A 25,336-nucleotide genomic window follows, 5' to 3' on the forward strand; every position below is an offset into this window, starting at 1 on the left:
TAGCAAAGCATATTCCATATCTAGGGAAACATCCCAAACCAGTTTCTCGGAGACAAAAAGTGAGTCAGCACCTCAGCGATGTGTCAGCATAATCAGATCACCTGAGTAAATGGCCATTCATTGGCAGAAAGAAAGGTGTGAGCGAGAAATTTACCTTTTGGCAATGGAACAGCTGGGAGTTCCCGTGTAACAGACTGGCTGTTGCCTGTACCCCAGCTGGAGATATAGCTTTCTCTCCTCTTGGAGGATTAAGAATAGAGGACACAATATAAATTACCTCTCTCTTCCATTCCTCTCTCCTCATGGCAGCAACTACGCCTAAAGGAACATTAAACTGGGAGAGTGGTCCTGGTTGGGATGGAATGCAATCTCCAGCCAGTAAGATTGCAAAAAGCTTGTGGTGAGAAAAACCTTTGCTCTGAATTCATTTAATTTGCTAAATTTTGGATTAGTTTGTGTTTTACCTTTTATTTTCTTTGTAACTAATTCTTACTTTTATGCTTCATTACTTGTAATTACTTAAAATCTTTCTTTCTGTAGTTAATAAACTTGTTTTATTGTTTTATCTAAGCCAGTATGTTTTGATTAAAGTGTTTGGGAACCTCCACTTGAGGTAACTGCTTGTGCATATCATTTTCTATTAATGAAATGACGGACTTTCTATGAGCTTGTATTGTCCAGAAGGAGAGAGCTGAGCAGTACAAGATGCACAATTCTGGGGGAAGGTCTGGGACTGGGGATTTGCTGGTGTTGCCGTGTAATGTAATTCATGAGTGGTTAGCTAGAAAGCTCATACAATATAACTGGGAGCAATTTACATGCTGGAGGCTGTGTGTGAGCAGGCCAGGAATGGTTGTTCTCACAGTGAAGCAGTTTAAAAGGCACCTGAGGCTGGAGATTTGAGGGGACACAGCTGCTCATCTGTTCACATTGTACGAGGGGAATGTCACAGGCTTGCACAGCCTTCTCCCCCTCAACAGGCCCAGGATCCCCAGTACTTCCCCTTCTACTCCAGGCAGGAGTGCATTTAGTACCCCTCTCTGTGAAAGAAGCCAGCATGGATAGTTGCACACAACAAGGGTGAGCTTCTAGGTGGGCTTGCCAAGGAGGGCAATCAGGAAAAGGCATTTCCAAAACACTGTGGGGGGGAGAAAATGGGGCTTCCAGTCTCATGACCCCTGCGCAGTGGAGTTTAAAATTGTGACCAGAGCAATTGCTGTCGCAGGAAGTGGGCCAGCTGCTGGAGGACTGTTAGGGTCAACTCAGGTCATTCAATGTCTACACTAGCACTGCAATGACTTAAATAGGTTGGCCATTGCTCTACACCATTCAGGGAGGTGATTTTACTGTGTTGCTGTAGTGGGTTGCTTACACTGGGTGGGGGCAAATTTGAAGGCAGACACATGCACAGATAGGTTGACTCAAGGGGACAGATGACCAAGGGGGAGACCAAAGACTCGGTACATGTATCAGTGAAGCTCAGAGACACCAATCGGCACAACAGCCTGGTGCACAATGATGAGTTTTAGAAGGCGGCTATAAAAAGCCACCAACCCCAAACAGGAAAGTGGCAAGGAAGATGAGAACATTAGGTCTGCCCTAATGCTAAATCTGAAGGACAGTTAAAAGCTCCAAATTATGCTAAATGCAGTTGTTTGCCCTTTATGTAGCATTGACCACTAAGAATACATTACACCTGTGTTGCGTATTGTGAAGTAATTAGATTAACTTTTGAGTGAAAAATCAAAGTGTTGGCTACTATCTACAGAGCCCAAAATAATTTGGACTGTATCTCAGAGACCAGCACTCCTTCTGTGCCCAACCACAACCACCGCTCTCAGAGAGAGTGCATCAGCTATTTGTCCTTAGGATGAAGCTCACAGCAGTCAGCTCTGAAATGCCAATCAGCAGGAAACACGACAGCCCAAACCTGGCCCCATACACCACAACATATAAGACATCTCCTTCATCCAAGCTTTCAACAGAAAGCTTTTGAATCCCATAACATTTACTCTTCTGGCTGCTAGCCATCTTCTCAGATCCTTGCAAAGGATCAGAGTTGGTTGCTACACAGGTTTGGAAAAGACACGTTCCCCTATCACGTGAAATTGTTTAGTACTATTTTAAACCTATATCAAGTATGCTTAGGTGCCAGGGTGTTAGGTGCCTCGTAAATACAGATGACAATCATGAAAAGTAATAGGCGTTTCCCATGGCTGCTTTGTTGACATGTAAAAATGTGTAACCCAGGCATCCAGGCTGTAACAGGGGAGTGATGATGAAGCCCAAGAGGTTAGGACGTATTACAGAGCAGTTACTTAAGCTTCTCCTCATTATCATCCTTGTGGGATTTTCAACTGGACTCATCAGCAACAAATCATTCAGAAAATCTGCATTAGACAGAGAGCAAATGCAGCTCAGCCCCACACAATCAACAGTGCAGCTCATCACCATTCAAAGCCACCGAAGAGTTAAAAAGTCAAATTCCTGCTAAAACCGCCAAGAGCTACAAGCCCGGCTCCTGTGTGGGTGGTGGCAGCAGCAGCTAAATCCACTCCCCAATGATTGGCTGGCCTAGTAAAAAGGGGGGGTGGAAGAAGAGATGGGTCCCCCCGCCCAGTAAACAACTACATGGCATCTGCTCAAATTTTCAGCTAAAATCTGCCAGACAGTTCTGTTCATTTTACCGCAAGTCTCAGGAGATAGCAGCCTCTGACCTTTGTTAGAAAGAGAACCCTTGTCCTCTAATTACAGACTTCTTGAAAAACATAATCCAGCCGGCAATTAATGCAAAATAGAGAAATATTTTTTTTCTATATCAAATTAGCACAGCAGACCACACTCCACGGACATTAAATGTACACACACACCCCAGCAAAATGGCAGCAGAATCAAAGCACACTTTCACCTGCCACGTCACTCCTACTGACAACGCTTAACTGGACTGTTTTCAAAGACGTTGCCTTTCAACTTCTTTCCTCCCGCCTGCCATCCCACAAAGACATTGTTGCTTGTGCCAGCACCTCCTGAGATCCATTGGGAAATGTAGGAGAGTTAAGCCAGGACATTGCCGATTAATCCACTAATGGAATGAATCAAAATAGTGTCTACAGCAGTTCCCCCACCACACACACACACAGAGTAACTCCTTGCTTAACATTGTAGTTATGTCCCTGAAAAATGCGACTTTAAGCAAATCCAATTTCCCCATAAGAATTAATGTAAATAGGGGGGACTAAGTTCCCGGGAAATTTTTTTCACCAGACAAAAAACTATTTATATACACACACACACAGCGCGTATAAGTTTTAAACCAACAATGTAATACCGTACACCGCAATGATGATTGTGAAGCTTGGTTGAGGTGGTGAAGTTAGAGAGTGGAAGAGGGTGGGATATTTCCCAGGGAATGCCTTACTGCTAAACGATGAACTAGCACTCGGCTGAGCCCTCAAGGGTTAACACATTGTTGTTAATGTAGCCTCACACTCTACAAGGCAGCATGAATGAAGGGAGGGGAGGCAGCATGGCAGACAGACACACACACACACACACCCTGTGTGTGGGGGAGAGAGAGATGTGCATTGCCCCTTTAAGTACGCTGATCCCATTCAAAGTACATTGCCTTTAAAAAAAATCAAGAAGTTGAGACAGCAGCTAGGGCCAGCAAGCTCTCAGGAGCCCTGTCCTGTCCCCATCCTGCTCTATACGGAGAAGGGGGGGGCAGGAGTAGGGGGAAGGGGGACACCCTGACATTAGCCCTCCTCTTCCCCCTCCCCTGCACAGCAAGCAGGAGGCTCATGGAGCAGCTCCAAGGCAGAGGGCAGGAGCAGCACATGGCAGTGGGGGGAGGGACAGCTGAACTGCCAACAATTGGTAACCCGCTGGGCTGGGCGGCTGCCGCACAGAGAACTTAGGGGAGCAGGGAGCTGATACGGGAGCTGCAAGTCCACCCTGGTTCCAAGCCCCCACCTGCTAGCTGCAACCGGCTGCTCTTCCTGCAAGCAGTGGACAAAGCAGGCGGCTGCCAAACGACGTTATAAGGGAGCGTTGCGCAACTTTAAACGAGCATGTTCCCTACTTGATCCGCAAGGTCACAACGAAACAATGTCAACCGGGACGACTAAGTGAGGAGTTCCTGTACATCCAGAAATCTCTGGGGAGCAGAATCCATCTGGTAAATGCCTGCTCCAGGCAGTGTTATCCTAGACCCTAACTCTATGCTGAGAGCAACCCTCTCTTTTAGAAAGGGCATGAATATCCTGCATCCACTGTTCTTTCTTAAGAAGCATCTGTTTAGTGACAGGAGACCGGATTCTTAAATGCACCATCTTGCACCAGCAAATGCAGAGTTGCTTTTTTACCAAGCAGGAAAAGTAAGCAGAATAGCTGTAGTTAGGAAATTCCCATTCATTTCATTCTCAGGGTAGTACAGCAGCATGAGGTGCAAGAGGGAAAGGAAGAGGCATAGAGCAATAACTATACTGGGGGTAACATGGTGTCCACCTCTGGCAGTTCCCAATAGCACATGGGTAAAAGCAAGCAACAGAGCTCCCTGGAGTGAGGAAATACTGATGCTGAAGGTTGTTGGTCCAATTTTATTTGTGTAACAGGAGATGGGGGCAAGGCTACATATGGTGAGAGGGAGGAATCCCTCTTCAAGTGAGCTAAAGAGATTAAATTCTGTCCACTGAACCGTATGGGGGAGTCGTACAACTGAGCTGGTTTCTGGGGTTCACAGCCTGGCCCAGCTTATCCATGCCAGGCAGAAGAAAGGCCTGTAACTGGAGTCCAGAGCTTCCTTTAGCCCTCAGGTATTAAGTCAGGCAAGGAAAACACAGAAAGCTGTGGGACAGAGGTCTCAAAGAAACGACCCACCCAGCTGCCTGGCACCTGGATGGACACATCATATGTCAGCCACAGGAGACCTCCAGTATTACAATTAATAACCCAGACAGAAGGGCCTTAGCCTTCAATCTGTCATGGCTGTTATGATATAGATGGAGACACCTGTTTTCATACCACTGGAGAAGGGGTTGAGGAGTGGGAGTCCTGTTCCCTCTTCTATTCCTATAAATGGTGTTATAGATTACGGTAGGCTGATTGCAGTGGAGAAAGTAGGTGTTCCCTACAGAGTGGTCTCTAGGGAAACTAGGGTGGTTAGGGGCCTGAAGGGAGATGTACCTAGATCAGATCAGTGACTCTCTCATTATATATAAAACACTGAGTAGGAATGATGCTTGACAGCACGCTCAAATATTCATAATGATAATGCAGGCTCAAAACCAATAGCATGCTAAGTTCAGAACAGCCCTGGTGCCCAACCAGCCTCTTTCCCACAAAAGGGTCAGTTGTCTATTCCCAACATTTCTCAGCAAGACCCTCTTGTATTTTCCCCTTTGTCTACCACCTTGGACATATAGGTATTCGGCAACCAGATAGAGACTGTTCCATGATTAAAACCTTTTCTTACATACCTTGCCAGCAAAAGCGCTCACAGCTCCTCAGATTAAGTCTCTGTCCTATTCCAAAACAGATTGTATTTGGGGATAACAGACCCATTATCAACCAATGCACACGCAGAAGCCTGCATTGGGTTCTCCTGGCTCTGTGCGGAATTGGTCATAGCATTTTCTTCCCTCCTCCAAAAATAAGATTTCTCTTGTCAAGATTTGCCTCCTACACATCCACAGAGAGAAGCAGTAACTAAATGCTTACTAGATGTTAGTACACTTACTTTATCATGCCTTTTCCCACTTCCTAGTCACTAACTCCTTCACACAACCAGTCAGCTTCTACCCTCTACTTTCCATCTTCTCCCCAAACCTTACAACATTCCTGTTCCACAGCAGTAGTTACAAATTTTTGGTTGACACTCTGAGTATATTTCCCAGACCTGAAGAAGAGTTCCATGTAAGCTCGAGAGCTTGTCTCTTTCACCAACAGAAACTGGTCCAATTAAAGAGATTACCTACTCATACTGTGTCTCTAATATCCTGGGACTGACACACTACAACAATACTGCACACAACAAATTTGTAGTGACAGAAGAGTCTAAAAGACTCACTTAGAAAATGAGAATGGCTTTCAGGAGAGGAAGGAGGAATCTTTGCGCTCCTACTCTTGGCTTTTCTATACATCCATTCTGTAGACAGATCCAGCTCTGGAGTCTTGAATTGTTTCCACTTTTACATTTGGCACTTACTGTGCACTGGGTGCCCTCTTCTGGCAAAACACAGATACAGCCACACGGATCAGCTATCTCCTCCCACGTGGCACACAGCAGGCCCTTTATTGGTTCTGTTCAGTAACAGTTTTCCTAATAATGTAATGACATCAATCCCATATACAGCCAGAGGTGCCTCCTCCCGAAAACTCCTTTTCTTTGTGCCGACTGCTGTGCGGCTCACGTCAGAACTGGGACTTCAGAACTAAAAACAAATGATCTACTGCTGTGTGGTGTAGCAGCATCCAGTTTAAAAAAACGTTGCAGTCAGCTATGTGGTTGTTGCTGTGATATGTGCAGATATTTATAGAGATCCAGAGAGGAAGTCTGTAAAGTGTCTTGGGATCTTTCAGAATCAAAAATGTTAAATAAATGTAAGATATTTAAGTGATTTTTTTTCCAGTTCAAAAGATATCAAATGATAGGATAACTACAGATACACAGGGAGCTGACAACTTCCCATCTCCCATGGGGTTTTGCTCCCCTCACTATCACTCTAAATATTCTGAAGAAAAAATATCCCTACACAAGACAGACATTAAGTTTGCACATTTTTAGTTCTGACCCCATGAGCCTCAGACTGATCACCTTCTGTCAGCCTAGATTTCCCTGTTCTCAATTTGAGCTCAGTACTTCTAGTCAGACCCCCCTGTTCCTCACCTTCCTTGGTGTTTACAAGGGGGTCTAACTAGGAGCATGAGCTCAGACTGAGAACAGGGAAATCTAGGCTGAATACTCGCTTTCTGACAGTGAGCTCTATTCGTCTAGTTTCTCAATAGAAATCATGGTTGTCCCATTGTTTGGGACATGAAAGGCTAGACTCAGAGCACTAGCACTGGAGGGAACACTCCTGCGTTGGCAGGGAAATGGGCTGGATGGTCCAATGGCTGGAGTAAGGGTTTGGATTTTACATGGGTCCTCCTAGTATCCCCAGAGGGATCTCCTCTGCACAGTTCTGGGTCTGAGAGTAGGTGGCACTGGAGGCGAAGAGGTAGGCCCAGGTGGGTCCCATCTTTCCTCTTCCCCTTCTGCCCTCACCCAGGCGGCTACACCTGCTTAAAGTGCCTCAGCATGTGCTATACCAGCTTCAGCCTCTGCCTGGCTCTTCCCTATAAATTCTTTCCTTAAGGAATATTTGACTCTTACTCTTCTTTCATAGCTTCATAATTTACGTTGCTTTTAACGCCTTCCAATCTGTCATCTTTCCGACACGGAGGTGCACAGACCTGGACATATTAAGCCGCGTTTGTGTATGAGAGATGTCTCAAGAAGGTCTCTTCCCTTCCAACTCTGTTAAAAGGCTTTATGTACGCACTCTTAAGTTACACTGGTTTGTTGTTGCGACCATGCTACATTTTAATCTCATGTCTACCACATCAGTCAATATCACTCCTTAATATCTTTCACCACCACTGCTTCCCAGATTTCTCCCTTCCTTTAAATTTCTCTTTCAGATTATTTTTGCCCACATATTTATCTTGCCGTTTTCTAAACGGAATCTCTATTTTCTGCAAGAAGTTGCACGTTAGGTCAACAACAGACCACGTTACCGGGCCTGTCTAGTACAGAGTACGAACATTTTACTCCTTGCTGACAAAAAGCTGGAAAAGTAGTGAAGTAGAAGGTTTAACAACTCTAACCTCAACGCATCTGATCTTATGTGCAGGAGAGGATTTTATTGCAGATGGAGTTAGTCAGGAATAGCTATCCCAGAATAACTCCCTGTGTAGACAAGCCCTAAGAATGTAACCTCTTTGCTCTGTGTTTGTACAGAGCCTAGCACAATAGGGTCCTAAACTATGACTGGGGCTCCTAGGCACTACCATGATAGACAAGACAGATAAGGCTGAACTATTCCCCCACTCCCTTTGAATCTCAGATATTTTCCTGCCCCAGTATTGTCTTAAAAAAGGCTAACACCCAATGTGGAATCCCAACTCATATTGCTACACTTCCCACCTTCCCAAAAGGGAACAGGACAACCAAGGTACAGGAAACAGACCCACACCAAACCAGTCAGAGAGCAATGGGGAGACCATGCTAGCTGCCCCATTTCCCAAATGAAGAAGGCATGAAGATGCTGTACACAGCAGAGACTCCCCCACTCCCCCCGACAGGTAAAGTATCTGTGAGGAGATTACACCAGGAAGCTTGGCTGCTCTGCAGTGCACTTCCCCTGGGAGAGGCAGCAAACTCACTCGATTTCCTCACTAAGAGCCTTCTTGCCGAATTCCACACAACACAAGGGAATGGGAGGAGGCGGAAGGGCTGTGCTGAGCCTGTAAGAACCAGGCACAGATCTGTGAATTTTCCAGTTGCCAGAAAGGGATCAAGCAGCACAAAAGACTGCCTGTTTTCAACACTTCTGCCAGTGATGCATGTCTCATCCAAACCAGTTCATAACCATTAGTAGGAGCGAACACACAAATCTTTTTGGCTAAGTTGCTCAGGAAACTGAATATACATTTTAAAACAATAAGTGAATAAGAATGCAAGAGGTCAGTGGCTCAGTTAGAAATGGATTAGATCAGTGGTTCCTGGACCCGTCATGGATTATGCAGGGTCTGTCCCTTGAAACAAGGCTGAAACGTGTCGAAACACTGTTCAAGAACTTTTGCTGTCTGGAGGGCACCATTTTGTTCTCAAAATAACGTCCTCTGCACAGCGTGACCTTGCACATTCCAAGCACAAGAGGTCAAGCTGGCAACGGTACTCCCACTCTGGCGGTGGCTTTCCAGTAATACCAGAAACGAGAGACATTTAGTCAGATACCAAAGAGAAAAAAGGATGAAAAATGTTTGGGAACCCCTGGGTTAGATAAATTTTACCCCGAGGTTGAAGCCAGCTCAAAGGGGCAGTGACTGAAAGTTGTTTCTAGCAGTTACCATATGCAGCCATACTACCTTGGACTATATTCTCATCTGTACTCATAAGAAGAGTAAGGTCAGACCTGGCAAGTACTTGGATGGGAAACCAGCAAGGGAAATTGTTCTACTGCATGAAGTAGCCGTTGTGATAAGATAGATGGCACTTTCCCCTCCAAATTAGTATGATGTTACAACTCTGTATTCCTGGAGGTGCAATCTTTTAAATGAGGCTTCAAACTAACACTCTAAACCCTAGCTCTTTATGGTAGCTGAAGATCACTTTTGTGGCCCAGTTCCAATTTGTGCAATTACATTCTGCCTGTAGAATATGGCACATAGCTATGCTACTCAGCAGTCTGGAACAAAATGAGGAAGAGTACCATATTCAATTGACACTGGGGAAAGGGCATACTTCACCCCAGAAGTGGCTGAAGCAAATTCTAGATATTGTTTATAAAGCACTTTGGCATGAAAAGCACTAGAAAAATACAAAGCAGGGGAACTGACTGGCAGAGTCACAACAAAATAACTATTTGGAAGTAAGTGGAGTAATTTGGAGTAATTATTCTGGAATAAAGTCACATTTATTCCAGAACAGAGTGTCCACATGGGGAGTTATTCCACTATAGCAATGAAGGTCAATTTCCTTGTGTTGACATGCCTATAGTATCTAAGGGACATTTAGCAGGACACATGAAATGCGCTCTGGAAGTCTCAGTTCAGTGCCTAAGGGGCAAGTATTTATATCACAGAAACCACCACAATTGGTCCCTTTGTTGGCAGACTCAGCAGAGGGGCAAGGGCTGAACAGCACAGAGAGCAGCAGTTCTCAAACTGGGGTCCGCGAGCAGGGCTGGATTAAGGCAGAGGCTGATTAAGGCAGGGGCTTTAGGAGCTGCAGCCCAGGGCCCCAGCTCAAGGGGGCCCCTGCAAAAATAAATCACAGGCAACGATCTCTGGGCCACTAAAAAGGGTGCTCAGGCAGGGTGCCTGCATGCCGTGGCCCCACGCTGCTCCCAGAAGTGGCTGGCTGCTGGCATGTTTCTCTGGCTCCTGGTGTGGGGGGAGGCAGGTCTGTGAACTACCCCCACCCCCAGCACTGTCCCCGCAGTTCTCATTGGCCGATTCCCAGCCAATAGGAGCTACGGGGCAGTGCTTGCAGGCGCAGGCAGCGCACAGATACATGCTGTCCCACTCCAGCCGGGGGCCGCAGAAATGTGCCAGTAGCCAGCCGCTTCCGGGAGCGGCATGTGGCCACGGCATGAAGGCAGCCTGCCTGAGCCCTGCTGCACCGCTGGCCGGGAGCTGCCTGTGGTAAGTGCCTCCCAGCCAGAGCCTGCACCTCGCACCCCCTCCTCCACCCCAACCACCTGCCCCAGATCACAATCCCCCTCCTGCACCAAACTCCCTCCCAGACCCCGCACCCCCTCCTGAACCCTAATCCCCTGGCCTTGAACAGTTACCTGGAAGGGAGGAAGAAGGAAAGGTGACAAAACTGAAACAGTCAAGAATGTATGGATAAGGTTTATCCACTAGATGGTGTAAGGACAACACAGTGAAAGGTTTACAGATGTCAATTAATGGCACTTACAGTTCAAAGGTGTAAAAAAGGCATACAGGAAGAAATGGAAGAAAGGTTGAGTTATCCCTGAGCACTTTTATCCAGAAAGTAAAATTCAGTTTTGCCATTTCTGATAAAAAATGACTTGGTAAGAAATCAGCACAGTTCTTAAAGAGAAATAAATGTGACGTCTCAGAAAAGAGTTAGCTATGCAGCTTTTAAACACTAAGGCCCGGATACATAAAGGTATTTAGGCACCTAACTCCGAGACTTATGCTCCACTACGATCTACAAAACTCCTGCCTGGCTGTCGCTGAACCCTGTACCACGAAAGCTTATGCCCAAATAAATCTGTTCATCTTTAAGGTGCCACCGGACTCCTCGTTGTTTCTGTAGGCACCTAAACTCTTTTGCACCTACATTTTTGAAGTAAAAGTTCAGCATTGCAATACCTAAATCCCTCTGTGGCTCTGAACCTAAACCACCAATTCAAATCCAGCTCCCAGTCAGAGTGCGGGGAGAAATCTCATTCAACAGACCAAATTGCTGCTTCTGCATCTCAATTACTTTAGCATGGAGCCTGAATTACTAAACCTAACCTCCTTTGCCCTGCGCTGCAAAGAACCAGGTGATAGGTTGCACACCGCCGTCTCTGCAACACCAGACCCAGCCTGTGGCTACAGAGGACTTTGCTTTCTACTGCTATCAGATTAGAGGCTCCCAATCAGATTAGCTAAAAGCTTGAAATCTCATTAGTTTGAAAGCCAGGTCTGAATTTCATCTGCCTCAGAGCCAAAAGCGAGACTAGGAAAAAACCCTAATAGATCAAGAAATAACAAGGAGCAAATATGGAAGGAAAATCATTTTACAGAGAGATTTACTAAAGTGAAAACGTGACCGTTAAAAAGTGAGGTTGCCTGGCTTGCCAGGAAACCTCCATGAAGTAAATTGCCATCTGAAATGCCTATACACGTTTTGGCTAATATGTTGACACCTGTGCGCACCTTCATGGAGAGGTCATGACTGGACTGTGTAGAGTTGCCAGCACACACACTGGCTGATCCATTCGCTCCTGTGCCCACCTGCAGTGTCCTCGTGATCTATCAGGGTACAGCTGCCATAGCAGGCCCTATGATTAACTGATGCTGTTTATGTAGAAGCTGAAATTGTGACCCAGTGTCCATGGCCTCACAGGGTATATGGTATTTGCACCTGGTTCACATTTTTTGTTTGTCCCAATGGATCCTCTGAATAATTCTGTCCCGTATGGGAATTTGCACATGCCTCATGAGGGCCAAGGATTAGTTTCACAGTTGCCAAGCTCATGGTATAGTCTCACCAACCTCTCCCCCAAGCTGCTGCCAGATTTACTCTGGGCTCAAGCTACGATAGACACTACCTCCTTTGGGTAACCGTTCTTGAGGAAGTTCTTTGATTTGAGTCTGATTATTTATTCAATAACTCATTTTAATTTGTCGCATGATTGATTTTCTGTTCTTGTTTGGTTGGTGTGTCACTCACCTTAAAAGAAAAAACCCAGCCACCATGAAACCTACTACATTTAGCTATTACCCTTGTCTTCTCCCTTTCCCCCCCTCCCTTGCATTCAATACCCACCTTCACACCTTGACCTTATTTAGATTGTAAGCATGTTGGAGCAGAAGCATTCATTCTACATTTGTACAGTGCCTAGCACACTGGATCTCCATCTTGACTGGGGCATCTGGGAGCTACTGTCTCATAAATAAAAGAATAATGCAGTTAAGAGATGGATTTGATTGCCAGGATTTGATTGCCATCAGGAAAGTGCGTACAATAGGGCATGTGCATGCCTAGATTGGCTGCTGAACAGCAATTGATTTTTGTCCTTTGTTTTTCAGGCAAATCCTCATGAGGTTTAAACATGTTCAGGTTACAAAAGCTGTAGTTTAGTGTTTTATTTTGTGTGTCTCCCATTGCTGTCCCAGGGTGCAGAGTTTGGGTGCAGACTGAGAGAGAACATTCAAAACTGTTCATATAACGTCCCAGGTGCTGTCAGGATGGCCCTGAATGGCAGGAGTTGGAAGACAGGACGGAGCATAGCTGAGAGCAGATGAGTACCTATGCATGTGTTCTCAGACCCACATGCAGCCAAAAGAAGAGTTGCACGAGAGAGGACAGAGCCAGTATTCTGAATGGTCAAATCTACTATTGAGTGATGGGGCCAGGAGCATTGTAACACTGCACTGGCAGAACTAACTCAACCACTGTAGCTATAACACTTATATTTTCTGTTTATTTCTCTACAACAACGTAGAGAAACCCAGTGTAGGATTCAATGGTGGCAAGACTTGTAATTGTACTTTCTCTCAGCAAGGGTCTTGAGAGTTAAAATAAGGCATACAGGTGGCTGCAATGCCAAAATACTGTAGCACAGACAAGGCTTTTCTTTTTGCGATGTAGCTGGGAATCCCTTAACTGGTATGACTGGTCCACATGTTTTTTCCAGAACTTTGTGCAGTAGGAGATCACAGACTACGCTACACCACAGGCTCTGGTGTGCCACTCTATATGCACTTGCTCTGGTCACCCAACCCAATCCCCACACTCCTATGGAACCACTGTAGGATAATTTACCAAATTCCCCGGGAATGCATAGATACAAACAGTTCAGCAGCATGGCAAGCATGGATACAAACTCAGCTAACACATGAATGTGGTGTTTTTCTGTTTGTTTGGGCGCGTGCGGGGGAGGTTCAGTGCAACACAACTGTGTTTGTTGAAACAAAATCAGAGCACGTGACACACTGAATACATAAAACATAGCTGTACTTCTACTGTGCATGTGCCCATACTCCTTGCTTAGGACCTTCAAAAATCTCCATAAAATTCAATTCCAGAGTTAGAATAAAGGTTTCAGACAAGCTTCAGGACTTCTTCCTGGACAATGTTGACTTGTAAGCTGCAAGGGACAAAGGGTGACAAATATCCTCACAATGGAAAGGTAGAAAGAATTTATGATGGCCCTCTCCTTCCCTGCTCTACACAGACTCATCAGCTGGCGTTTCCCACCTTCTGTGGAGTGGGAAGGGGATGTTGAGATGGCTGCAATGGACCAAACCGTACCATCTTTACTACTATAAAATTAAAACATCCTCAACTGGTGGATGGGGCATGGACCCTGCAGGACTCAAAAAGCACCAAGGCAAATTCACAAGAGCTAGAAGCAACCCATCCTGGCCCATGCTGTTCTCTGCTCCAGCAGCACTGCAAGGGAAGAGACTTCTCAGACAAAAACTGTTTCTCATCTCTCCTCAGCTGCTAGAGTTACAGCAGTAAGAACAAAACAGAGCGAAGAGTTCACAGACTGAACGTCTATACTGAGCAAAACTGAGGAGACCGAATAGGTATTTGGGATGCAGATCTGAAGTCCCGTTTTAAGAATAGCCAAGGGTCAGGAAATTCTTTAATGAGAACCAGAGGGATCACATTTAACCCATCATGCATGCAGCCACATTCCATATGTGGCATGGCCAAAAAATGTATTTAATTTACTGTATACCTCTGTAAGCGTTCAACCAGTGAAATAAAACAGTCCCCATTCCAAAACAAACAGTGTCAGGAAGCCATCTGCCAGAACATCCACAAGCAGACAGACACGCACACAGTTTACTGTAATCGGACTCTTACTTGATTATCCCTCGCAGGGTATCCATGATAACCTGAGGTCAGAGGCTCATTCTACAAGAGAACAGAAAAGGTGAATGCAACGACTGTAAGGAATAGAAACAAGGGGTTATAAGTCTACCCAAGTCCAGGTGGACACAAGAAGCTGCAATGATTTGGGGAAAGAGGATGGTAACATTAAAATTTCCTACTGATGTCCTATTTTCTGTGTGAGTCAATGCATCTAAATACAGACTAGTTTGAAACTACATATTCCAGAGTGCATGGAAGAAGAAAATACAGGCATGAAATAATCAAACTATTCCTACTCCATCTCCTGTCAGATGTGTCTATAGTTTTTGCTATTTTTCACAGGATTTTTTTTTTAAAACGTCTCTTTTTCCATTGTGGAGATAGAACAATTATAGCGTAAACGTCTATGTGCTGCTGCCCAGTTAACCCAGTCTCGGAGAAAACTCTCTCCATCTAAACAATGGCAACAAAGGTGTGCACTCTTTCCTGAAAACCGTGCTACACTGTGACATGTGAACATAATGTTAGTTACCATTTAAATGATAACCTTACTAAACTTGGGCGAAATATCACACACACTCCCAAAAAGAACCAATGTTCTAGCTTCTCTTTTCTCACCCCCAAATTGCTCATCCTATTTCCTACATCAGCAATTCTGTCACACTGCCTTGACTGGAAGGATATGTGAGTTTTCTACGTCCTATTCATCCTTGGAATTTCTTATAATTTCCCAGCCTCTCCCCTATTCTAGCAACTACAGCAGAGATGAGGTGAACATATCAATACTTTATTTTTACTCTTCCTGGAGATAGGAAGAGAATCTCTCCTACACTTGCAAATTCAAATTGGGGGAGAAATTAGGCAGTTTCACCTTACACACACCTCTTTTCTTTGACAAGGTTAGGGTAGGGAGTGAGTAAAAGTGAATAGGATTGCTTCAGTTTCATTCTGCTCCTGCTGCTCCCTCCAGGGCAGACGGGGGAAGTAGTTGTATGCAAAAGTTATAAAATGCTGGCCATAAAGAAAGTAGCAATCCCACACTCCTGCATAGAGTTTGTTTTTAAACTGTTGCTACACACAGCAGTAGGTATTGTTTGGCAAGGGGGTGTTCTGGAGTCTTAACAAGCCCTGCATGTTATCCCAGCTGTTTGTTCCTAGAGGAAAAACTAGGCAAAGCTGACCAGACCAAATTTGTTAAAAGCAAACCTATGCCAGGACTGCTGTTTCTGCCAGTAGTTGCATTGTGGGAAACAGCTGGAAGTTAGATAGAGAGACTTTGTAGACCTTGACTGATGCTGGAGTATTCAGCTCAAACTGGCCTCTGTCCTACAGAGAGCATGAGGTTGAGGCTATGTTCTCACAATGATCTCTTGGAGTCAAAAAGATTATATAGTCTCTGTCCAGAGACTGAACTCCAGGACCACAGTGCTTGTTAAGACAAATGCTTCGTGGCAAAAGGTGCTCGATTACTTCCATCACACATCATGACTATCATTACTATTTTAAATAAATAATCACGCTCTTAAACGACAATAGAATACCATTTAATTTAAATATTTTTGGATGTTTACTACATTTTCAAATATTTTAATTTTAATTACAACACAGAATACAAAGTGTACAGTGCTCACTTTATATTTATTTTTGATTACAAATATTTGCACTGTAAAAAACAAAATTGCGATTTTCAATTCACCTCATACAAGTACTGTAGTGCAATCTCTATCATGAAAGTTGAACTTACAAATGTAGAATTATGTACAAAAAAACTGCAATCAAAAACAAAACAATATAAAACTTTAGAGCCTACAAGTCCACTCAGTCCTACTTCTTGGTCAGCCAATCACTCAAACAAGGTTGGTTACAACTTGCAGGAGATAATTCAGCCTGCTTCTCGTTTATAAATGTCATCTGAAAGCGAGAACAGGCATTCGCATGGCACTGTTGTAGCTGTCGTTGCAAGATATTTACATGCCAGATGCGCTAAAGATTCTTATGTCCCTTCATGCTTCAACCACCATTCCAGAGGACATGCATCCATGTTGACGATGGGTTCTGCTTGATAATGATCCAAAGCAGTGCAGACTGATGCATGTTCATTTTCATCATCTGAGTCAGATGTCACTGGCAGAAGGTTGATTTTCTTTCTTGGTGGTTTGGGTTCTGTAGTTTCCGCATCAGAGTGTTGCTCTTTTAAGACTTCTAAAAGCATGCTCCACACCTCATCCCTCTCACATTTTGGATAGCACTTCAGATTCTTAAACCTTGGATCGAGTGCTGTAGCTATTTTTAGAAATCTCATATCGGTACCTTCTTTGCGTTTTGTCAAATCTGCTGTGAAAGTGTTCTTAAAAACAAACATGTGCTGGATCATCATCCGAGACTACTATAACATGAAATATATACAGAATGCGGGTAAAACAGAGCAGGAGACATACAATTCTCCCCCCAAGGAATACAGTCACAAATTTAATTAACGCATTATTTTTTAACGAGCATCATCAGCAATGAAGCATGTCCTCTGGAATGGTGGCCGAAGCATGAAGGGGCATACGATCGTTTAGCATATCTGGCATGTAAATACCTTGCAATGCTGGCTACAAAAGCACCATGTGAATGTCCATTCTCACTTTCAGGTGACATTGTAAATAAGAATAAGGCAGCAGTATCTCCCGTCAACATAAACAAACTTGTTTGTCTTAGCGATTGGCAAAATAAGAAGTAGGACTGAGTGGACTTGTAGGCTCTCAAGTTTTACACGGTTTTGTTTTTGAGTGCAGTTATGTAACCAAAAAAAAAAATCTCCATTTGTAAGTTACACTTTCATGATAAAGAGATTGCACTTCAGTATTTGTATGAGGTGAACTGAAAAATACTATTTCCCTTATCATTTTTACAGTGCATATATTTGTAATCAAAAATAATAAAATAAAGTGAGCACTGTGCACTTTGTATTCGGTGTTGTAATTGAAATCAATATTGAAAATGTAGAAAAACATCCAAAAATATTTAATAAAATTTCAATTGGTATTCTATAGTTATAAGTGCAATTAATCACAATTAATTTTTTTAATCACAGTTAATTTTTTGAGTTAATCGCATGAGTTAACTGTAATTAATTGACAGCACTAATTTTATTTGAGAATTTTCTTCAATTTTTACTGATTTTTATTTTTACAGTTGCTGGAAATTAAGGAGCAGGAGTGGGGTTAGAACAGCACTGACAGCAGGACTGCAGTGTGCTCTGGGAGGCTCTCTGCACAACTGAAGGGCCCAAGACACAGGGGTGCAAGGTGCAGGGAAGGATGCGGTCCTAGCCCAGAAGAGTAAAGAACGCCCCGCCTCAAGCCAGGACTGCAAGGAGGAGGACCAGCAGTACTCTGTGGCCAGGGGTTCAATAGTTCCTGGCCAGGGACAGCTCCCACACTCCCAGCTGGTGAGCAGGGCTGTGACAGCAGAGCTGCAGAGGGCTCCTTGCACAGCTGTGGGGCCAGTAGCACCTCATCCCTGCAGGTGCAAGGTATGGGGAAGACTGCAGTCCTCATAGGACAGAGCAGAGACCCACTGGCAGGGCTGTCAAAAGGACAACGACGAGCCATTCAGCAGCTAGGTGGCCTCCCCTCACAGCTGTGGGCTTGTCCTTCTCCTGCTGGCCCTGGCCACAGCCTTCCCCAACCCGTGCACCTGCAGGGGTTGGGTGTCACCAGCCCTGTGACAGTACACGGAGCCCTCTGCAGCCCTACTATCACAGGAATGAGGGAGCAGGTTCACGAAAACAGGCTGCAGAGGGCTCCCTGCACTGCGACAGGGCCAGTAACACTCGATCCCTGCAGGCACAATGGGGTGGGGGCTGCACTCCCGCTGTTACAGCTGGCTACTTTTTTCATCAGTTTCAATGTGTCAGCTGAAATTGACATTTACCATTCAAATTGAATCCTGCCGAGCCTACACTCGAGTCAACATGTGATGTAGTTGTGAAAACAGCAAATACCAATCTGGGGTGTATGTAATACACGGGAGGTAAATGTCCCATTCTACTGGGCACTGGTGAGGCCTCAGCTGGAGTACCGTGTCCAGTTCTGGGTGCCACACTTTAGGAAAGATGTGGACAAATTGGAGAGAGTCCAGAGGAGAGCAACAAAAAACAATAAAAGATTTAGAAAACCTGACCCATGAAGAAAGATTACAAAAGCTGTGCATGTTTAGTCTTGAGAAAAGAAGACAGAGACACCTGCTAACAGTCTTCAAATATGTTAAGGACTGTTATAGAAAGACGACAACGATGAATTGTTCTCCATGCCCACAGCAGGTTGGACAAGAAATTATTGGTTTAATTGCTGCCAGGGAGATTTAGGTGAGATATTAGAAAAATTTTCTAACTAAAAGGATAGTTAAGTACTGGAATTGGTTACCAAGGCAGGTTGTAGAATCTCCATTACTGGAGGAATGCAAGAACAGATAAGACAAACACCTATGAGAGATGGTCTCAGTTTATTTGGCCTTGCCTCAGCATGAGGGAGGCGGACTAGGTCAGTATTTCTAACCTTTGGTACCAGCGACTGACTTGCTGCCTTCCTAAACTGTGCCAGGGAGTTCTCTGGGACCAGCACCAGCTGACAGACTGGTCGTTGAGGAACACTGGACTAGATGACCTCTCAAAGTTCCTTCCAGCTCTACAATTCTAGTATGCTATGATTAATAATGGAATAATAGACTCTTCGAACTCCCCATATTATTAAATATTAGTAAAAACTCATGAATAGGCTGCTTTTGAAGAAAGTAGGTGCAACTAAACAAAATGATCAAGGATTGCTGTATTTAATTGTTATGGTTATACGCAGAGTCATATCAATAGCTGAGGACATTCAGAATATCATCATGACACTTGTGGAAGCCAGAGAGAAGATATTTGCTGCTATCAAGGCAAGACACATGAATGCAGCAGTAGAGTCAATGTTGCAGATGTGTTGCATTTTTATAGCTCTTCATCTTCAAAGGGTGTTAGAAATATTGACTACATTCTCAAAGCACCCTTGAAAGTAGAAAGATTGGCAGACAGAAGATGTGGGAAGGAAGGAAAGGGCAGGATCATAGACAACTCCAATGTGATAGGCAGTGGAGGCAAATGGGATGCACAAATCAAGAAAAGAGGGGGACAAAGTTATTTGAAGGATGCACTTGTTCACATCAGACATTAACTAGAGGAATTACTTGGACAAGAGGCAGAAAGGGTAAACAGAGACCACTTGTTATAGAAAATGAGAGCTTGGTATGCACTGTATATGACCAAAATAAAAAAGCGTTTGAGAGAAAGTAACCCAAAGTGAACATAGATTGGTTTGGCAGGGACATGGAAGAGAGCCAAAATTAAGCTTTTTGGGACTTGTAAGTGAAAGGATTTTGATGCAGAAAAGTCATCTCCAGAAACAGAGTGGTTGGACAGTAGGAGCTCCATCAAGAGAGAAGGAAGTCAGTCAGAGATGGCTTGAGAGTTATGCGGCTGGTCCAGGATTCAAGACGGCACTGAGGTCAAGGAAACCCATGCAACAAAAAGGTTAACTGTATGGTGGGAAGTTTCCACTCTATGTCCGAAGTGGGGGAACCCACACAGACTGAACACAGTCAAGGATATTGTTGTACAAGAAGTGACTGAAGAAATGAGAAAAAGCTACTTTCTTAAGCAATCTGCTGAAAAAGGAGGTTAGAGAGTGGGCAGCAGCTAGAGCATCAAGGTCACAGAAAGGTCAAAGATACCTTTCTGACTTTCATGCAGAAATAGTGCCATGTGGCACTGTACTGTTTGCAAATTCCCTGCTGTGCATGTTGTAGCTCTAATTGAACTTAACTCTCCAGGGGGAGTGGGGAAGCGCCTGGGGAAAGCTGGCTCCTGCCAATAGTCACTGGTGCTGCCAATTTTACAGGTCACTAATTGTGAATCGAGGAAGGGCCTTGCTGCATGATTATTCTGTACAGAGTTTGCTATTGTTGAAGACGATAAGGAGCAGGGAGTGAAAAGGTTAGAATGGGTTAAACTCCTATGATTGGAACAGAACAATCCAGTTAAACCAAGTGGAGAGAAAATCCCAATAGCAGATCCAAAGGAGAAGGGGAAGCAAAGACTAAATGCAGAGCAAAATATGCCGTACTGCCTACACCCAACAAAACTCATTCCAAAAAAGACTGTGGAGAAAGGGAGGTTTAATTAAAAAAACCTCACATACACCCCTCCTCAGGGAGGAAGAAGAAAGCGTCTGCCTTCCAGTAAGAGCAACACAGCCTAGTGAGACCGGACAACCCCAGCTTATTCCAGTTCCCTCACGACTCCCTCCTACCAACACCAAATTAGTTTTCTCTCCCCATTTCCAGAGAGATTTAGTTAGGATGTGCTAGCCAGTGAAATCAAATCAAACTGCCATGGGGCATTTCATCATTTTGTTTACTGCTGAAAGGCACTTCCTGGGTGCTCAAGACCTGCTTTAAAGTGGGGAGAACAAGGTGAAGAGAGGGGAGCACACGGGCATTAGATTTCTGATTGTCACAGGCATCTCACTTTTTTTTGACTGTCTACTAATCTCTCACCCATGACTCCCTCACTCCCACAGTGTTTGCAACTACAGCACAGAAGTAATAGTTACAATACATATGCCAGCCCTGTGACTTACCCCAACAACTGCTCCCATGAAGTCCATGCTAGACTTTTACACCCTGCTTACATCAGAGGGTTTTGGTTTTGTTGTTTTTTGGTTTTGTTTATATTTCCCAGTCTTGCTAGAACAAGTTCACTTCCACCAACATTAGCAAACTAAGAGCTCTGGTGCAGACAGCTCACAAACTCCCAACGCCATTTCCAGCATCCACGTCATCTAACCCAACTGGGAGCAAGTCTAATTGAGACGGTGCTGAAAATGATGTTGGCGGTCAGACCACCCACACTGTGGAACTGAACCTTACTAACACTGATGAAGGTGAACCTGAGTTAGCAATGATGGAAATTTTAAAGAGAGGTCTCTAGACAAGACAAGATTTAAACATAACTGAGGGAACAAACTCTACATCAGCTCCTCTAATGAAGTCAATTTACTCATATGTTTGATACAGTAAACAACGTCCATGTGTGGGAGCCACATAGAAGAAGGACTCAGCTCAGGGCAAGCTGCCCCACGCTTTCCGCTCTCTGCACAAACATACAATCAGCATCCAAGATAGGAAATACCGTAGTCCTCACACATACTGAAAGGCCCATAGTTCCCCTAATTTTTCTCTATAAAACAAAGAGAAATTGGAGATTGAAAAGATCTTAGTTTTCCTTTGTCCACCACTATGGTCAACACAGGATAGTTCCCTGGCAGTTTAGTTGTAAAAGGAAGCAAGTGATGGGGTGGCCAACCATTTCCCTTTTGACTGTTCAATGGTCTAACAGACTTCTGTAGCAACTGTTTCTTGACCTTCAGCCTGCAGCTTGGGGACTGCAAACACATCATGGGAACTTAACTCGGTAAGAATCCCAATACCATCCTCCTTACCAGAAGCTGGCGGATGCACTGTCCTTTTACCTCACTGTTGCACCTCTCCCACTGTTTTAACCTCCAATCTTTCATATTAGTGGCCCTGTCTTCAGCAGGAAAAAAGGCAAAACTGTCCTGAAGATAGACATGTAATATGCTGGATGAGGAAAAGGTATTTTCTTACCATGTTAGCTAACTGAAGTAAAACACTAAGACAAGACAGTTTTAGTTTTACCACCAATTAGCAGGTTGAACACATTTGGAAACTACAAACTGCCTTGTCTTCCCTAGAATTTTATTTCGTCTTAGTTACCATGTATTAGCTAACATGGTAAGAAAACCCGTTTTTTCCTAGCATGGATGCACCCAATACATTAGGTCTGTCTTCACTGCTGTTTGCAACACCTCCTGATCTAGAATCGCCTGTGAATACAACTAACGTAAAAGTAGTGTCTAAGGCTCAACTACCAGATTACTCATGAAAAACTGAATTAAACTGGTTTTGAAACTGATCTCTATGGCACCTCAACTGGATACTTACCCCAATTTGATGTATGGCTCTTTATTACCTCCTGCTATTAAGCTCCAATAACATCATGTATAGAGTAGTAAGCCTCCCTCTGGCTGTCTTCCCTCTTCCAGTTTCATTTGGTTCTGGGCTTTGGCCCATCAACAATCCTACAAACATCATTTGTTTACTAGAAGATGTTCCATTTATTTGCTGCCTCATTAGTGCACTAGCATGAACATCTCTACATACAGAGTTGTAGGCTATTGAGAATTACACCACTTCCTCCCAATCCCATCATTATTTTTACAGGACGTATTTTGAATGTAAAAAGGTAATTTTGGTCAGAGGTATCACTCTTTGATATTAACTATACTGTGCACCACTGTCCTCTATTGCCCACGATATATACTCCTGCCCATATGTATAAAAGTTTTCCCATTTGGTTAAGTTAGTGGAGCTGTTTCTTTAGTTCACCAGGAAGAGATGTCCAGAAATGCAGTCAAAGGCCATATATTCTATTCCACAGAGGCATGAATACGTGGTGAGCTGACAATCACATTTTCCGTGAACAGATACAGTTATGGATTGTTACATCACCCTTTTTTTCTTTTTAACCAGAAGAAAATGCTTTATAAAATACAGGTTTCAGAGTAACAGCCGTGTTAGTCTGTATTCGCAAAAAGAAAAGGAGTACTTGTGGCACCTTAGAGACTAACCAATTTATTTGAGCATAAGCTTTTGTGAGCTACAGCTCACTTCATCGGATGCATACTGTGGAAAATACAGAAGATGTTTTTATACACACAAACCATGAAAAAATGGGTATTTATCACTACAAAAGGTTTTCTCTCCCCACACCCTACTCTCCTGCTGGTAATAGCTTATCTAAAGTGATCACTCTCCTTTTGTAGTGATAAGCACCCATTTTTTCATGGTTTGTGTGTATAAAAACATCTTCTGTATTTTCCACAGTATGCATCCAATGAAGTGGGCTGTAGCTCACGAAAGCTTATGCTCAAATAAATTGGTTAGTCTCTACGGTACCACATGTACTCCTTTTCTTTTTATAAAATACAGTGTATATACACACACACACTATACATTCAAAAGCACTCAGGGTATTGACCTGACAAGCATTTATAAACAAATTCAAGGTGATGTTTCCAAATGAAACATCTGGGGCCTTTCTGCATGACCGACTGCACATCCTTGATGTTCCTGAAAAAAATACGCACACCCACAATCACCACAGTGGTGCCTGGGCTGGTGCATGAAATATGATGACATCACTTCCTCTTCCTTCCTGGAATTCTAAACCATGCTGTTCTCCCCTTGCACACAACTATCATCTCCATGGTAACCCTCACCTCCTCCTGCTTCTTTAGTGGCCTCACAGAGCAGGATACAAGGTTTCCCGTTCACCTCAAAAAAAAATGATGCTTTCAACAAGAAGCAGAGCTAAATTTAGACATTTGGGATATGGAGTCTTGAAATTAAGGAAACAGCTCCATATTTCCCTCCTCCCCTCAGAATTCAGACGAAATGGGCAGTGCCTATGGAATGTAAACAACTGGGATTGCCATAAATATCAGCCCTGAACACAAAATGGAAAATTCACCTCATCCTTTCTTGAATAAGATAAATAATTGCATGGGACAAAAAAAAAACAAACACAACCCCAGGACACTGGCCACCTGAATTCTGAATCTCACCTAATTCCCAGCACGCTTCAGGGCTTACTTGAACATATGGAGGAAAGTAGTATTTTTTAAATTTCGTAAGGAACTATGTCCTGCACTTCCCCACCCAGAAATACATATTTCCTTGAGTAGTACAATGAGATTAGAGTTTTAGTTAGTTCCCAGGGAGCAAGGAAATATATCTACCTACTGAGAAGCAGTTCATATAAAGTGTTGGAGACACATATACATATTGCCTGGTAAAACTACAACAGTGAGACTGCCACGTTCCCCTCCTCCCTCAAACGCCAGCCCACACTATGGACCCTGACTTTCAGTGCAGTCATGTATTTCCCTGTCATAAGCAAAACGCGCATCTTTATAGTAATAATGCAATATTCTATAGCCCTGTTACTCACTACCTCAATCAAGTGGTTCTGTTCTATGCTACCATTAATGGACAAGGCACCAATTATAACCAAGTAAGAAATGCCCCCGAACTGGTCAGAGCCTTACAGAACAGAAAGAGTACACTAAAGACAGACACACCCCAGAGAGATATATTTTCAATATGCAGGGCAGAGTCTCAGTTCAAGTATGTTTTACTATCCAGGGAGATAGGAAAGGCTGCAAAAGACAAGAAGTGGAAGTGATGTAAGATTAATCAAAATAGCCTTCAGCCCTAATCAGAATGTCAATAATCTGGAGCAGTTAGCCAGACAAAACATGCAAGGCAGCCAGGAGCCATTAAACAAGGCAGCCATAAAACAAGGCATGCAAGCATCCATAGGGAGCTTTACTACTGTCAGGTAAAGCAGTACTGAAATCAGACAAAGCTAGCTGGAGTTCATTGGCCCCAAACTTTTTGGTGTGGTTTTCTGGCCCGAAAGAACAGGTGTCACATCTTCACAATTCCCTGCCCTACCTGCACATTCCTTGATGTGTTCCCTTAACTCCCAGTTTGTCATGCTGATATCTACCACAAATAGATCACAAATAAAGGAAGAAAGTTTATCAAATGGAGATCATCATCTTGAAATCTAAGTTTTAGAAGAATTAAAAGTGGTTTGAGGCACTTAACTTGCCCCTTAGTCCCTCTGAATTTTGTATGGTTTTACAATCACATTTTTCTATTTTTAAAAAGTGTTTATCTCAATATTTATCTTCAACTCCAATCCCTATTCCCTGGCCACTGTGGAAAAATCTCACAAACTAGAAGGGAATTAATTGACTGTACAGCAGAAACAGTGACACTGACTACAGTGCCACCAAATACACTATGTAAACAAACAGAAAAAAAGACCAAAAA

The 25,336-nt window shown here is 43.8% G+C and overlaps 1 protein-coding gene across 8 annotated transcripts in view; it reads right to left on the minus strand.

Annotated features, from left to right (window-relative positions):
- RBFOX2 (RNA binding fox-1 homolog 2) overlaps positions 1 to 25,336 on the minus strand; it is a 257,476-nt gene that overhangs the window by 196,196 nt on the left and 35,944 nt on the right. For 7 of the 8 annotated variants that reach the window (XM_073325046.2, XM_073325025.2, XM_073325015.2 and 4 more), the window contains exon 2: positions 14,324 to 14,374. The exons of the other annotated variant lie outside the window; for it this stretch is intronic. In XM_073325046.2, coding sequence (XP_073181147.2) covers positions 14,324 to 14,374 — 51 coding nt within the window. The remainder of the gene's footprint in view (positions 1 to 14,323; positions 14,375 to 25,336) is intronic. 8 annotated transcript variants of the gene reach the window in all.

This window comes from Lepidochelys kempii, chromosome 1, assembly GCF_965140285.1.
Source record: "Lepidochelys kempii isolate rLepKem1 chromosome 1, rLepKem1.hap1, whole genome shotgun sequence".
Classification (NCBI taxonomy): domain Eukaryota; kingdom Metazoa; phylum Chordata; order Testudines; family Cheloniidae; genus Lepidochelys; species Lepidochelys kempii.